This window comes from Nerophis ophidion, linkage group LG27 (assembly GCF_033978795.1).
Source record: "Nerophis ophidion isolate RoL-2023_Sa linkage group LG27, RoL_Noph_v1.0, whole genome shotgun sequence".
Classification (NCBI taxonomy): domain Eukaryota; kingdom Metazoa; phylum Chordata; class Actinopteri; order Syngnathiformes; family Syngnathidae; genus Nerophis; species Nerophis ophidion.
In genome coordinates this window covers 20,562,201-20,578,547 of record NC_084637.1, presented here as the reverse complement: position 1 = coordinate 20,578,547, position 16,347 = coordinate 20,562,201, and the positions used below count along the sequence as shown (strand labels likewise).

The 16,347-nt window shown below is 46.5% G+C and overlaps 1 protein-coding gene across 1 annotated transcript in view; it reads right to left on the bottom strand.

The window, feature by feature from the left end:
- Positions 1-4,994: 4,994 nt before the first annotated feature.
- htr6 (5-hydroxytryptamine (serotonin) receptor 6) overlaps positions 4,995-16,347 on the bottom strand; it is a 36,548-nt gene continuing 25,195 nt past the window's right edge. The window contains exon 3 of the mRNA XM_061889424.1: positions 4,995-8,500. Coding sequence (XP_061745408.1) covers positions 8,168-8,500 — 333 coding nt within the window. The 3' untranslated portion in view covers positions 4,995-8,167. The remainder of the gene's footprint in view (positions 8,501-16,347) is intronic.

Sequence of the window (16,347 nt, the reverse complement as noted above, 5' to 3'; positions counted from 1 at the left end):
GGGAACCCACTCAGTCACGCGGAGGACATGCAAACTCCACACAGAAAGATCCCGAGCCCGGCATTGAACCCGGGACTACTCAGGACCTTCGTATTGTGAGGCAGATCCACTAACCCCTTTTTCCACCGTGCTGCCTGCACCGCAACTTTCTCTTCGCAAATAAATGGGTTGTACTTGTATAGCGCTTTTCTACCTTCAAGGTACTCAAAGCGCTTTGACACTACTTCCACATTTACCCATTCACACACACATTCACACACTGATGGAGGGAGCTGCCATGCAAGGCGCCAACCAGCACCCATCAGGAGCAAGGGTGAAGTGTCTTGCTCAGGACACAACGGACGTGACAAGGTTGGTACTAGGTGGGATTTGAACCAGGGCCCCTCGGGTTGCGCACGGCCACTCTCCCACTGCGCCACGCCGTCCCTAAATAAGAAACGTTGGGGTGCCGATGTGCTCAAGAAATAAATATTCCATCTGCCACATATTTCTCGGAATTGTCTTTGCTCATCCCTAACCTTTTTCTTCACTGCAGGCTTTGAAAAAAACATGTTGGAGTTGTGGAATATATTTGTATTTAGCAGACGCACTGAGAATAATGTTATTTCCGCAATGTGTGTTGTTCCGCTTTTCCTCTCTACGGCGGCTAATAGCCTGTAAAGTACCGGGATAGCGAGCGCAAAAAAGTAAAGGCTCCCGGAGTGTTACCTGGCGTCATATAGAAATATATGTAGTGTTCATCGTGTGAGGCAATGCAAATTAAACAATAAAAATCCAAGATGGCGCCAGTGTGTGCTATGGCCTGCCGTCTATCGCTGTCAGTTCTGTTTGTTTTTGTGCTGTTCACGTTTTTTGTTGTCCCTTTCGACTCACTGTTTGTGTATGATCGCCAAACGCTGTTGGATCTGTGTCCCTCTCACACGGACATGATCAACTTCGACGTTGGTTTTTCGACGTCCAAGTCAGCGTTCTCACCTGGCCGGATTCCTCCTTTCCTTTTTCGCCCACTGGCTCCTCCCCTCCCCGGGCGGCAAACGTGGCGGCCAGCTGGTGAGAGTTAGGAGTGCCGCCGTTCCGTGGCTCCCCGAAGGAGGTATGGTCCGGTACCTGGTCTCTTCCTGCACCCGCGTTCGCTGGATCCCCCCGGGTCTTGGATTGTACCTGTTGTCGGTCTGCAGAGTGAAGCTCGCCCGCCTCGCTCCTTCTGGCCCCGCACCCGGAGACGCGGCGTGAATTCCAGCCACCTGGGCGCTCTGTGTCTGGCCCCACCTGGATTAGCAGCGGCCTTGGACGTGCAGGCCCCCGTTAAGTTCAGTCTTGTTAACGCAAGATCATTGACCAACAAAACATTTATCCTGAAGGATTTATTCGTCTCCCGCGGACTGGACCTCCTCTGTTTGACAGAAACCTGGCTGAGAGTCGGTGAGTCCGCCGCTCTTAATGAAGTTCTGCCTCCGAAGTGTTCCTATTTTAATTCTCCGCGGTCGTCCGGCCGAAAAGGAGGAGGATTAGCAGTCGTTTTTAAAAATGACTTTAAATGCCGCCAGATCCGCCTGCAATCCTCCTTTTCAAGCTTCGAACTATGCATGTTTGAACTGGGTTTTTCTGATGTCGTCCTGTGTGTCGTCGTATATCGACCACCCAAGTACCACAAAGACTTTATAAATGACTTTTCTGAATTTCTGGCCGAAATCCTGCCCAAATATGATCGTGTCTTAATTGTTGGTGGTTTTAATATTCACACCTGCTGCCCAGACGAACCATTATCCAGGAGCTTCCTGAATGTCATTGACTCTTTTAACTTTGTACAATCTGTGTGTGGTTCCACACACGAACGCGGGCATACAGTAGACCTCGTACTGTCTTATGGTTTTATTGTTGACAATGTTGTTATTGGTGATGCGGTGTTCAGTGATCACAGTCCTGTTATGTTTAATTTAACTTTCGAACCTGATGTAAAGCTGCTTGCCGTGCGTCATGCGCGTGTTATTAGGTCTGACACCGCAGCCGCCTTTTCTCCTTTGTTTACTGAGTACATGCAGAGTATATCACACCCTGCAGACACTGAACAATTGATGTACTGTTTTCTTTCGACATGTTCTAAGATTCTGGATAGTATAGCGCCCCTCAGAGCTATACGTCCCAAACCAAAACAGGAACCTTGGCTCAATGAAACCACACGCACAGCTCGGCGTGAGTGGCGAAGGGTGGAGCGCAAGTGGAAAGGGGATCACTTGGAAGTCTCCTATCAAATTTTAAAAGAAAACTGTCGAAATTATCAAAGTGTGGTTAAAGCTGAGAAAACAAAATATGTGTCAGACTTAATTTTAAATAGCATCAGTAAGCCACGTGTTCTTTTTAATACTATTAGTAATGTTCTTAAACCGAATCCAGCCACTTCACTGGAAATGACAAGTGAAACTTGTGAAAAATGTCTCTCCTTTTTTAATGATAAGGTTGCTTCTATTCGGGCAAATCTTTCTCGTTTTCCATTAAGTTTTAATGTGGCCACTCAGTGCTCGACTGTGTTCTGTCACTTTGAGCCTGTGTCCATGCCTGAACTTACAGGAATAGTCGGCAAGCTAAAACCGTCGTCATGTCCCACAGACCCAGTCCCCCCTCGCTTTTTTAAAGAAATCTGGGACACTTGATTTGTCTGTTAGGAACATCATCAACAGCAGCTTGATTTCTGGCTGTGTCCCCTCCTTTTGTAAAAGAGCTGTTGTTGAGCCTTTGATTAAAAAAACAGGTCTTGATCCGACAAGTTTGTCAAATTGTCGGCCCATTTCCAAATTACCTTTTGTGTCAAAGATTTTGGAAAAATGTGTTCCGGCACAACTGCAGCCTTTTTTAAATGAAAATAGCACTTTAAATCCATTTCAGTCTGGATACAAAGCTTTGCACAGTACTGAATCTGCACTTTTAAAGGTTTTTAATGACTTGCTTTTAATGTCTGATTCAGGCAGCTCTGCCATTTTAGTGCTTTTAGATCTTACAGCTGCCTTTGACACGGTCGACCATACAATTCTTTTAGACCGCCTGAGAGACTGTGTGGGTGTCGGGGGACTGCGTTAGCGTGGTTCAGATCTTACCTGTCTGAGAGGTCCTTCTCTGTCAGGCTGGGGGACGCCACCTCCTCTTCTGCCCAGCTTTACTGTGGTGTCCCCCAGGGATTTATTTTAGGCCCCATCCTGTTCACTCTTTATCTCCTCCCTCTTGGAGATATTTTTAAGAAACATGGAGTGTTTTATCACTTTTATGCAGATGACTGCCAAATTTATATGCCGATTTCAAAAAGCCACGGCCCCCTGACACCCCTTCTTAACTGTCTATGCGACGTCAAGGCTTGGTTAGCCCAGAATTTTTTAATAATGAATGAGGGAAAAACGGAAATTTTAGTTTTTGGTCCGGCCCTCACTGACTTGGGACCATTGCAAAATTATGTGCGTCCCAAAGTCACCAGCCTTGGCGTCACAATAGACAGCGATTTTAAACCAGACAAACAAGTCAATGGCGTTTTAAAATCGTGTTTTTATCACCTTCGTCTTTTAGTAATGGTTAAACCGTTTTTATCTTTTAACCTTTTTGAACAAGTCGTGCATGCTTTTATTTCAAGTCGCCTGGACTACTGCAATGCACTTTATGCTGGCATTAGCCAAAAAGCTCTCTCCCGGTTGCAGTTAGTCCAGAACGCGGCAGCACGACTTTTAACAGGGGCCAGGAAACGCCAGCATGTAACCCCAATTCTTCAGAGTTTGCACTGGCTCCCTGTTCATTTTGGAATTAATTTTAAAACATTGCTGTTTGTTTTTAAATCTTTACATGGACTGGCACCTCAATATATCTCGGACCTCATCCAAATTTACATTCCTGCGCGCGCTCTGAGGTCCGAGAGCCAGTTCCAGCTCGTGGTGCCCAAGACCAGACTTAAGACCAGGGGAGACAGGGCCTTCTCTGTGGTCGGCCCTAAGCTCTGGAACACTCTGCCGCTCCATGTTCAAACTGCTTCCACTGTGGAGTGTTTTAAGTCTCGTCTTAAGACCCACTTTTATTCTTTGGCTTTTAACACTATGTGAGTTGTGTGGTCCTCTGTCCTCTGTTGTCCTCTGTGTTTTTTATACACTTTGATTTTTATTTTACTGTTTTAATTGATTTTACCCTTTAAAATAGTTTTTAATCATATTTGTTTTTATATTGTTTTTATTGGTTTTATATTTATTTATTTTTTGTTTTTATTCAGTCATTGGTGGAGCATAATATATATATATATATATATACTTTTTTTTAAATTGTATTTATTTATTTATTTTTACAATTGTTTTTAACATGGCTGTGCAGCACTTTGGAAACGTTATTGTTGTTTAAATGTGCTATATAAATAAAGTGGATTGGATTGGATTGAAAAAACAAATAACGGTTTGAATAGGTTCAGGTTATTGGGGACTGTTATTACTGATGGACAGGTGTAATAGTGTGACTGCCGCCAGGCATGTAAGAAAACCCTCGTCTCCATGGCAACGTTTCTGTCGCTTTCACTCATTTGCCGCTTTTCCACCAACGCAGGGGTTAGCAACCCTGAACGTTGAAAGAGCCATTTTGGACCCAAATAACTCAACGCTGTCAAGCACCATTCATTTAAAACTTGCGGGCTCCACTAACATTAAACTTTCATTTTAAGGTGGGGGTCGCAAAATAACGTATCGCGGGCCGCAATTGGCCCGCGGGCCGCGTATCCAAGACCCCTGCTGTACATCTTCCGTTGAATGTAGATGGTAAATGGGTTGTACTGGTATAGCGCTTTTCTACCCCTTTTTAAGGAGCCCAAAGCACTTTGACAGTATTTCCACATTCACACACATTCACACACTGACGGTGGGAGCTGCCATGCAAGGCGCTCACCAGGACCCAACATGTACAGACCCCTGCTGTACAAGTTCCGTTGAATATAGGACGGTATTGTTCCTCCCCAAGAAGAAAAACATCAAAAACACAGGTTGTCTTTTATTAGGGGATAATTTGTTAGAGGTTTAAACTGTACATGTCATGTTGAGCCAAATGTAAAACAGTATTTTCTCATTTAAAAATGTTTAATTCAAAAAAAGACAGTATGACTTATATTCGGGGTTAATTCATGTTTATGTTTCAACTGCACATGACGTGTTGATTCAAACATTGCAGTTATTTCTTCCCTGGAAAAAAAGTCTCACTAAGACAGTTTGTCTTATATTCGGGACTAATTTATGTTTAAGGTGTAAACTGTACATGTTGCGTTGACCTGAACATAGGGTGGTATTTTTCTCCCTTACAAGAAACACTTTAAAAACACAGGTCGTCTTATATTCGGGAGTAATTTGTGTTTTAAGTTTAAACTGTACATGTCATGTTAAGCCGAATGAAAGACACTATTTACCCTTGAAAAAAGTATTAAATAAAGAAAAGACAGTATGTCTTATATTCATAGTTAATGTATGTTTAAACTGCACATGACGTGTTGACTTTAACTTAGCACAGTTTTTTTTCTTCCCTGGAAAATAATTCTCAGTAAGACAGTTTGTATTATATTCGGGGCTAATTTATGATTAAGGTGTAAAATGTAAATCCTGCCTTGACCCAAAAATGTAATTATATTTTTCTCCCCAAGAAGAAAGAAACCTCAAAACACAGGTAGTCTTGTATTTGGGAAGAATTTGTGTTTTAAGTTTAAACTGCACATGTCCTGTTCAGCCGAATGTAAGACGGTAATTTTTCCTTGTGAAAAAAAAAACTTGTTTTAAAATAAGACAGTAGGTCTTATATTTGTTGTTAATTTATGTTTGTGTTTAAACTGCACATGACTCGTTGACTTACACAGCACAGTTTTTTTCTTCCCTGGGAAAAAAGTTTGTCTTACACTCAGGGCTAATTTCTGTTTGAGGTAAACGTTGCATTGACCAGAATATACATCGGTATTTTCCTCCCCCCGAAGAAACATATCAAAAAGACAAGTCGTCTTATATTCGGGAATAATTTGTGTTTTAGGTTTGTACATCTGTACACATGTTATGGGGCTTTATGGCGTAGTGGGTAGAGCGGCGGTGCCAGAAACCTGAGGGTTGCCGGTTCGCTCCCTGCCTCTTGACATCCAAATCTCTGCCGTTGTGTCCTTGGGCACTGGTGGATGAATGATTGATGAATGATAGGTGGTGGTCGGACAGGCCGTAGGCGCAAACTGGCAGCCTCGTTTCCGTCAGTCTACCCCAGGGCAGCTGTGGCTACAAATGTAGCTTACCACCACCAGGTGTGAATGAATGATGTGGTCTTACTTCTCTGTGAGCGCTTTGACTGTCTAATGATAGAAAAGCGCTATATAAAATCTAATGTATTATTAATATTATGTTGTGTTGAACCAAATGTAAGACAGTATTTTTGCCCTTTGGGAAAAGCATAACAAAAATAAATTAATACAGTACGTTGCGTCGACCTGAATATAGGACAGTATTTTTCTCCCCTAGAAAAAAAGTTGCAAAGTTAATATTCAGGGCTGATTTATGTTTTAAGTTGTACCTGTATATTGTGTGATGACACACATATAAGACCGTGTCTTTCCCCCTTAAAAAGAAGCCTAATAAAGACAGACTGTCTTACGTTTGGGGCTAATTTCTGTTTTCAGTGTAAACAGTAGATTTAAAGTGTACATGTCATGTTGAGATTAATGCAAGACGGTATGTTTTCCCATTGGAATTTTTTTTGTTTTTTAAAACAAACAATAGGTTCTATATTTTGGGCTAATGTATGTTTTTGGTGTAAACTGTATATGTCATGTTGAGCTAAATGTAAGATGGTATTTCCCCGCTTAGAAAAAAGTATTTAAGAAAAAAGACAGGATGCTGTACTTGTTGCATTGACCCGAATATAGGACAGGATCCCCCCCCCCCCCGAAGAATACTCTCAAAAAAACAGGTTGTTTTATATTTGGGACTGATTTTTAAAAAAGAAGAAAGGAGGTCCTATATTTGGGGCTGATTTATGTTTTACGTGAAAACTGTACATGTCGCATTGACCTGAATGTAGGACAGTATTTTTCGCCCCTAAAAGTCTCAAAAAGACAGGTCGTCTTATATCCGGGGCTGATTTATGTTTTAGGTTTAAACTGTACATGTCATGTTGAGCCGAATACTAAACAGTATTTTTCCTCTTCGGACAAAAGTTTTTTTCTGTTGTGTTGTTTCAAAAGACAGCCCATTCTATATTTGAAGTTAATTTATGTTAAAACTGCACGACGGGTCGAACATTGCTCAGTTTTTTGGTCCCGGGGAAAAAAGTCTCAATAAGACAGGTTGTCCTATATTCGGGGATTAATTTGTGTTCACTTTTAAATGGCACTTGTGTTTTTTCTTCCCTGGGATAAAGCCTAATAAAGTTTGTTTTATACTTATTTAAGACTTAGCTTTAAACTGTACATGGTGTGTTAGGCCAACTATAGGATAAAAGTAGGGCTAGCTCGGTTGGTAGAGCGGCCGTGTCAGCAACTAGAGGGTTGCAGGTTTGATTCCCACTTCCGCCATCCATGTCACTGCCGTTGTGTCCTTGGTCAAGACACTTCACCCTTGCTCCTGATGGGTGCTGGTTAGCGCCTTGCATGGCAGCTCCCTCCATCAGTGTTAATGTGTGTGGGAATGGGTGAATGTGGAAGTAGTGTCAAAACGCTTTGAGTACCTTGAAGGTAGAAAAGCGCTATACAAGTACAACCCATTTACCATTTAAGTAAAAAAAAAAAAAATGGCAGTTTGTCTTTTACTTGGGCTAATTTATGTTTTAGGTTAAAACTTTCATTTTAACTGAATATAAAACACAATTTTCCCTGTAAAATAAAGTCTAAAAAAGACAAGAAAGTTTTATATTTGAGGATAGTTTATGTTTTGTGTTGAGCTGATTATACTACTAAGTTTTTCCCCCTTAGGGAAAAAAAGACTGGACGTCTTATATTTGGGGCAAATTCGTTTTAAATGTAGACTGTATTTGGCATGTTGGGCCAAATATAAAACTATATAGAAAAATGTTTTTTTTTAAGACAGGTTGTCTTATATTTGGGAGTGTAGCCACTCACAGTCGTCGACATCATCACATGAACAGTTTTCATCTGTGGTACACCATTTAGACCGCACTCCCCATCTTAGACTGAATCCGCTCAGTCCGGCGTGACCACCTGATTGGGCAGGAGAAGCGGCAGATCGGCGTCCAGCAGGTTGACGGCGTCGGCGGCGGTGGCTGGCGGCTGGGGCGTGGTGGTAACAGGGGACGGGGTCTGGGTGCCTGAGTTGCGCAGGGACAGGGAGAGCGCTGGTGAGAGCTGCCTGGGCGAGCGCCAGGACGAGGACGAGGAGCAGGGCAGGAGCTTCCCGAGTGCTCGCTTGAAGTCCCTCATGAAGAGCGGGTAGATGATGGGGTTGATGGTGCTGTTGCAGTAGCCCAGCCACGTGATGGCATCAAACAGGGCCAGGGGCACGCACTCGCACACTGCCTGGAGGGACACAGTACAACCTTTATAACAAGGACATGTATGTATATGTATAATAGAGACAGTCGTGGTCAAAAGTTTACATACACAAAAAATGTGATCAAAATCTGTTTGGTCGAAAGTATACATACAGCAGCATACATTATCAATCATGGTGATGTAGAAAAGTTATAATCAAATTAAATTAGCTTCATGACATGACCTCTTCATGTGAGGGATTATGATTGACAACACCTGTTGACTTCTCTGAGCCCATTTAAATAGGGCTCATGTGACGCAGTCATTCGACTCGGTTACAAACGCGACAAAGGGAAAGTCAAAGGAACTTGGCACAGATCTGAAAAAACGAATCATTGACTTGAACAAGTCAGGAAAGTAACTTGGAGCCATTTAAAAGCAGCTTATGGTCCCAAAAGCAACTGTGCAGACAATTGTTCGTAAGTATAAGTGTATAGCACAGTTTTGTCACTGCCACGATCAAGAAGAAAACGCAAGCCATCATTTGCTGCTGAGAGAAAATGGGTCAGGATGATTAAGAGTCAACCAAGAACCAACATAATGCAGGTCTGCAATGAATTGGAAGCTGCAGGAACACAGGTGTCAGTGTTCACAGTCAAGCGTGTTTTGCATCGCCGTGGACTGAGAAGCCACCATGCAAGAAGGAAACCCTTGCTCCAGAAGTGATACCTTAAGGCTCGTGTACAGTTTGCTGCTGATCACATGAACAAAGATAAGACCTTCTGGAGGAAAGTTCTGTGGTCAGATGAAACAAAAATGTTGCTATTTGGCTACAATACCCAGCATAATGTTTGGAGGAGAAAAGGTGAGGCCTTTAATCCCAGGAAGACCACACCTACCGTCAAGCATGGTGGTGGTAGTATTATGCTCTGTGCCTTTTTTTTTTTGCCTGGTACTTTACAGAGAGTAAATGGGACAATGAAAAAAGAGGATTACCTCCAAATTCTTCAGGACAACCTAAAAATCATCAGCCCGGAGTTTGGGTCTTGGGCGCAGTTGGGTTACCAAAAAGACAATGACCCCAAACACACGTCAAAAAAGTGGTAAAAGAATGGCTGAATCAGGATAGAATTAAGGCTCTAAAATGGCCTTCCAAAGTCCTGACTTAAACCCCATTGAGAACATTTGGACAATGCTGAAGAAACAAGTCCATGCCAGAAAACCAACAAATTTAGCTAAACTGCACCAATTTTGTCAAGAGGAGTGGTCAAAAATTCAGGCAAAAGCTTGCCAGAAACTTCTGGATGGCTACCAAAAGTACCTTATTGCAGTGAAACTTTCCAAGAGACATGTCACCAAATATTAACTTTGCTGTATTTATACTTTTGACCCAGGAGATTTGGTCACATTTTCAGTAAACCCATAATAAATTCATAAAAGAACAAAACTTCATTAAAGTTTTCTCAAGACAATGTAACTTTTAACCGCGACTGTGTACATATATATATATATATATGTGTGTGTGTGTGTGTCACGATCCAGTATGCGGATCGTTTATTGTTTTGCCGCTTATATGTCTTTGTTCATGTTTAGTTCTGGACTCTGCCGATTCCTTGTGTTTGAGCACTTCCCCGTTTGTTTAGTCACCATGGCAACGTTTTGTGCTCCTCCTCACGGGCTCCTGTCACACCTGTTGTTGATTATTATTTGTGTATTTAAGCCCACCTGATTCCTCAGTTCGTCCTCGGTCCATTACTTGCTTTTCGCAACACGTCACGTTTTTGTATCCTGCGTCCTCGATTATTTTGTGCTAAGTTCCGCCTTAGCTTCACGTGCGTGTGGCACGTCGTTTAATGTTTTCTGTTTCCTGCTACGTTTTAGCATTAGCTTTCCGTGCATTGGCACGCGCTTTGTTTTTCCCCTTTTTGCACCAGTGTTCTTTTGTTTTATTATATTAAAACTTATTCTTACCTGCAATTCTGCTGACTGGTAGTGTGTGCATCCACGAAGTGGCAACTCCGCGCAACAAGTGCGCCGAACGCGTGACAGAATGGACCGAGCTAAAAGCCACTTCGCACTCCTCCAGCCCCAGCAAGAACAGGTGTTCCTCTCCGATGAGGAAAAATCGGAGATCTTCTGGGAGCTCCGAGCAGACTCTTGTCCATGGGAGAGCGAGGACGACATTGAGCTGCCGGAAGAGGATCTCCCGGCCGAAGCAGTGGTGGCCTGGGAACTATTCATGGCGAGGATAGCGGACGCGGAGGAACGCTTTCGCTCCCAGTCTCAAGCCACCCCGACATTCCCCTCAGTGCGCTGCACGCCGCGCGGTGACGTCACACCACCCAGGAGGAGAGCACTCCAGCGGCGGCCAGGCGCCGCGCAGGGGCGTGCACAAAAGGAGTGCAGGACTTTCCCCTCAGCAGCGACTGCCAGGTGCTTTCCATGTGGCTTTTCTTCCCCGGCACCTGCTGTAAATCTGCCTGAGGGACGCGTGCGGCGCACACGCACAAGGCCAGCTCCCAGGCTTTCAAGCGCCCACCCTCCCAGGCCCTCGACTGCCTCCAAGCTCGCACAAACCCCCCCCCCCCACCAACTCCATCTGGCATCTGGAATCTGCTTCCTGAGGGGGGGGGCAAGGCTGATGGCGTGTCAGTGGCACAGGCGGACCTCCTTCCATTGAGGTTGCTGCCTGCCTTGCCGCTGGCTCCGCCCGCGTCAACAGACAAGCCACCTGCCCCAGTGCTAGCACCACGTCAACCTCCAACGCCAAGTCCACGGCTAAGGCTAATCCCAGTACCGGCACCACGCCAACCTCCCACGCCGGCACCACGCCAACCTCCCACGCCGGCACCACGCCAACCTCCCACGCCGGCACCACGCCGGGCTCGACCTCAAGGTCCAAGTGTATGCCGGCCTCCGAGTCCGAGTCCAGGTGCAAGCCGGCCTCCGAGTCCGATTCCAGGTGCAAGCCGGCCTCCGAGTCCGAGTCCAGGTGCAAGCCGGCCTCCGAGTCCGAGTCCAGGTGCAAGCCGGCCTCCGAGTCCGAGTCCAGGTGCAAGCCGGCCTCCGAGTCCGAGTCCAGGTGCAAGCCGGCCTCCGAGTCCGAGTTTAGGTGCAAGCCGGCCTCCGAGTCCAAGTCCACGTGCAAGCCGGCCTCCGAGTCCGAGTCCAGGTGCAAGCCGGCCTCCGAGTCCGAGTCCAGGTGCAAGCCGGCCTCCGAGTCCGAGTCCAGGTGCAAGCCGGCCTCCGAGTCCGAGTCCAGGTGCAAGCCGGCCTCCGAGTCCGAGTCCAGGTGCAAGCCGGCCTCCGAGTCCGAGTCCAGGTGCAAGCCGGCCTCCGAGTCCGAGTCCAGGTGCAAGCCGGCCTCCGAGTCCGAGTCCAGGTGCAAGCCGGCCTCCGAGTCCGAGTCCAGGTGCAAGCCGGCCTCCGAGTCCGAGTCCAGGTGCAAGCCGGCCTCCGAGTCCGAGTCCAGGTGCAAGCCGGCCTCCGAGTCCGAGTCCAGGTGCAAGCCGGCCTCCGAGTCCGAGTCCAGGTGCAAGCCGGCCTCCGAGTCCGAGTCCTGGTGCAAGCCGGCCTCCGAGTCCGAGTCCAGGTGCAAGCCGGCCTCCGAGTCCGAGTCCAGGTGCAAGCCGGCCTCCGAGTCCGAGTCCAGGTGCAAGCCGGCCTCCGAGTCCAGGTGCAAGCCGGCCTCCGAGTCCAGGTCCAACCCGGCCTCCGAGTCAAGGTCCAAGCCGGCCTCCAAGTCAAGGTCCAAGCCGGCCTCCGAGTCAAGGTCCAAGCCGGCCTCCGAGTCAAGGTCCAAGCCGGCCTCCGAGTCAAGGTACAAGCCGGCCTCCGAGTCAAGGTCCAAGCCGGCCTCCGAGTCCGAGTCAGAGTCCAAGCCGGCCTCCGAGTCCGAGTCAGAGTCCAAGCCGGCCTCCGAGTCCGAGTCAGAGTCCAAGCCGGCCTCCGAGTCCGAGTCAGAGTCCAAGCCGGCCTCCGAGTCCGAGTCAGAGTCCAAGCCGGCCTCCGAGTCCGAGTCAGAGTCCAAGCCGGCCTCCGAGTCAGAGTCAGAGTCCAAACCGGCCTCCGAGTCCGAGTCAGAGTCCAAATCGGCCTCCAAAACGACGCCCGAGTCCAAGACGATGTCCAAGTCAACGTCCAATACGACGCCCGAGTCGACGTCGAAGTCGGCGCCCGGGTCCACGCCGAGCATCAGGTCCGGAACCGCGCCGGGTGCATCTCCCTCCGCGTCGGATGTGGGTGTGGCCGTGCCCAGGTCGTCCTCCTCGCAGGGCGCTTCCACCTCCAGGGGTGTGGCCGTACCCCGGGCGTCCTCCTCAGCGAGTGCTTCCACCCCCACGCCGGCCACGGTGGTGGCCCTTCCCAGGGCGTCCTCCCCGCAGGACGCGCCCTGGCCCTCGTCAGCCACGGATGTGGCCTCTGCGGGCCCGCCCGCCTAGACTTTTGTGGTGGCGGCGTCCCACCCGGCGCCGCTGCCTGTGGTGTCCTTGGTGGAGTCAAGGATGCATGACTTGTCAGCCCTCCACCAGGTCCTCCCTCCGCCCTCCCTTCTCTTTTGGACTGTCTAGTTGTGGGGGGGGTTTGTACTTCGGGATTTTTGGGGCATCTGGGATCTGCCCCTTGGGGGAGGGGTAGTGTCACGATCCGGTATGCGGATCGTTTATTGTTTTGCCGCTTATATGTCTTTGTTCATGTTTAGTTCTGGACTCTGCCGATTCCTTGTGTTTGAGCACTTCCCCGTTTGTTTAGTCACCATGGCAACGTTTTGTGCTCCTCCTCACGGGCTCCTGTCACACCTGTTGTTGATTATTATTTGTGTATTTAAGCCCACCTGATTCCTCAGTTCGTCCTCGGTCCATTACTTGCTTTTCGCAACACGTCACGTTTTTGTATCCTGCGTCCTCGATTATTTTGTGCTAAGTTCCGCCTTAGCTTCACGTGCGTGTGGCACGTCGTTTAATGTTTTCTGTTTCCTGCTACGTTTTAGCATTAGCTTTCCGTGCATTGGCACGCGCTTTGTTTTTCTCCTTTTTGCACCAGTGTTCTTTTGTTTTATTATATTAAAACTTATTCTTACCTGCAATTCTGCTGACTGGTAGTGTGTGCATCCACGAAGTGGCAACTCCGCGCAACAAGTGCGCCGAACGCGTGACAGTGTGTGTGTGTGTGTGTGTGTGTGTGTGTGTGTATATTAGGAGTGTAACGGTACACAAAAATGTTGGTTCGGTACGTACCTCGGTTTAGCGGTCACGGTTCGGTTCATTTTCGGTACAGTAAGAAAACAACAAAATATTATTTTTTGGGTTATTTATTTACCAAATTTGTAAACAATGGCTTTATCCTTTTAACATTGGGAACACTATAATAATTCTGCACACGTTAATCAACATTAAACTGCCTTAACTTGTTGCTTGAATAAAATTACAAAACTTTTCTTCTACATATAAAAAGTGCAACATTAAACAGTTTCAAGTCAACTCATGCTTAATTTGTTACAGCATTCGAAAAGCCTGTAGTTGATTTTTATTATGTAAACGTTATATATTATCAACATGTGATAGCAGGGACCCTGCCATTCAAACTAGGCTGCTACATTACTAATGATTAATGTAACTTTAGCTGAAAAAATAGTACGACAGCAACTGGAGAGACTATTCATCCCTGAACACCATGGAGTTCATGTAGGCTTAATGATGCACTTACATTATTATATCAATAGCATACACACACACACACACCGCAAAATGAGCTAATGTTACGCTAAAAGTTAATTAGCCTTCACCTCAAGCCAGGACTGCGAGGGAGCTGAGCTGCAGTTTGTTTCTAGAACGTCATCTAAAATGTTGACTGGGAGATGTTTATTATAATTTGGGGAAAGTCCGCTACTCACCTGCCAAACACCTATCTACTCTACGCTGAAGCGCTGACTACATGCGCTCTGAATACGCACTGCTGGTTGGTTGAAATGACTGCTCGCTGACTGCTCTTGTTGCAAAAAAGCTAAGTATCGTTCTATCTGTGTGATTTTAACTGTTTTGCAGCTTTATTTACAACTTCACGAACATATTTAATAGTTAAATTTAACTTGCAAATCACCCGATCTGTGTCTCACCACTTCGCCCTCAGCTAGCTAGCTGCTAAGCTAACGAGGCTAGCGGAGAAAGGCAGCGCCGGTCTGAAGGAAGCTACTCCCCCGCCACCGTGACCACCACTTCCCGAAGACAGCTGGCACCCCACTCGGCGACGGAAAGTTTCTGTGAGTATGGCTTCCTGCGCTTCATGCACTTTACTCATGGATAGGTTGGCTTTGCTAGAGAGCCGTGTCCGCCAGTTAGAGCAGTGTAATTTCGTAACTTTAGATGTTGCGGACACATCTGCTAGCGTTAGCTGTAGCGAGCTAACTAGCCCAGCTTTTAGCAGCTCTAAGCGGCCTACAAGCTACGGTGTACCGGTTGAGACGCATAATAGATTTAGCCCTTTAGCTAGTCCTATACCCCAGTCTACCGGGCACCACACTTTAGTCATAGGGGACTCCATCACCCGAAACATAAAGCTTAGCAAACCAGCCACAATTAAGTGTATTCCCGGGGGCAGAGCGCCTGACATTGAAGCTAATCTTAGGGAGCTAACTCGCAACAGGTCTAGTAAACACGTACGACAGGCTAACCGCACCACTAGTTATGCGAATATAGTAATACACGTTGGCTCCAATGACGTTAGGATGAGACAATCAGAGATTACAAAGAGAAACATAGCCAGGGCTTGTAATCTCGCCAGAAAGATGTCCAGGCATCGAGTAATTGTCTCTGGCCCCCTGCCTGGGAGAGGCAATGATGAGAGATATAGCAGATTAGTCTCTCTTAACAAGTGGCTGGATAGCTTCTGTAGACAACAGGGATTTACGTTTATTGATAATTGGCCCTCTTTCTGGGGCAAACCTGGCTTGCTGAGGAGAGACGGCCTTCACCCTAACCAGGAAGGCGCTATCCTCTTGTCTAGGAACATAGATTTCGCATTGAACCACATTTGACTAGAGCAAGCCCGGTCACAGGCAATTACAGAGCCTGCTAGCCTGGGTATGGAGTCAGTTAAGCTAGAACTAGCCAGCGCCAGGCTGGATGATCCCTGTACACATAGCAATTTTCGTAGAATAATACACAACTCACAAAATGTTTTTTCTGCTATGTCTATGACTACGTCAGAGTTAGACATGCGTTCTACTGAGGTGGCAAATTATGATGCGTTCAGTTTATCGCAGCGCCAAGTAGACAATCTGAAAATTCCCGTCATATCAATTCCTAGATATGGTCGTAATTATTTTAAGTACACTGCGCATAATAAACGCAACATTATTAATATTGCTACTACGGATAATTTTATCAACAACTCCTTAAAACAGCCCACTACCTATAATATGGGCTTTCTAAACATCAGATCTTTGTCTCCCAAAACGTTATTAGTTAATGAGGTCATTAGAGACAACAACCTTAACGTCATCGGTCTTAGCGAAACCTGGCTTAAACCAGACGACTTTTTTGCGATAAATGAGGCATCCCCTCCTAACTATACGAATGCGCATATTGCCCGTCACCTTAAAAGGGGAGGGGGTGTCGCACTAATATACAACGAAAACTTTAACTTTAGTCCTAACTTAAATAATAAATATAAATCGTTTGAGGTGCTTTCTATGAAGTCTGCCACACCTCTGCCTCTGTGCCTGGCCGTTATCTACCGCCCCCCAGGGCCCTATTCGGACTTTATTAGTGAATTCTCAGAGTTTGTTGCTGATCTAGTGACGCACGCCGATAATATAATTATAATGGGGGACTTTAATATCCATATGAATACCCCATTGGACCCACCGTGCGTGGCGCTCCAGACTATAATTG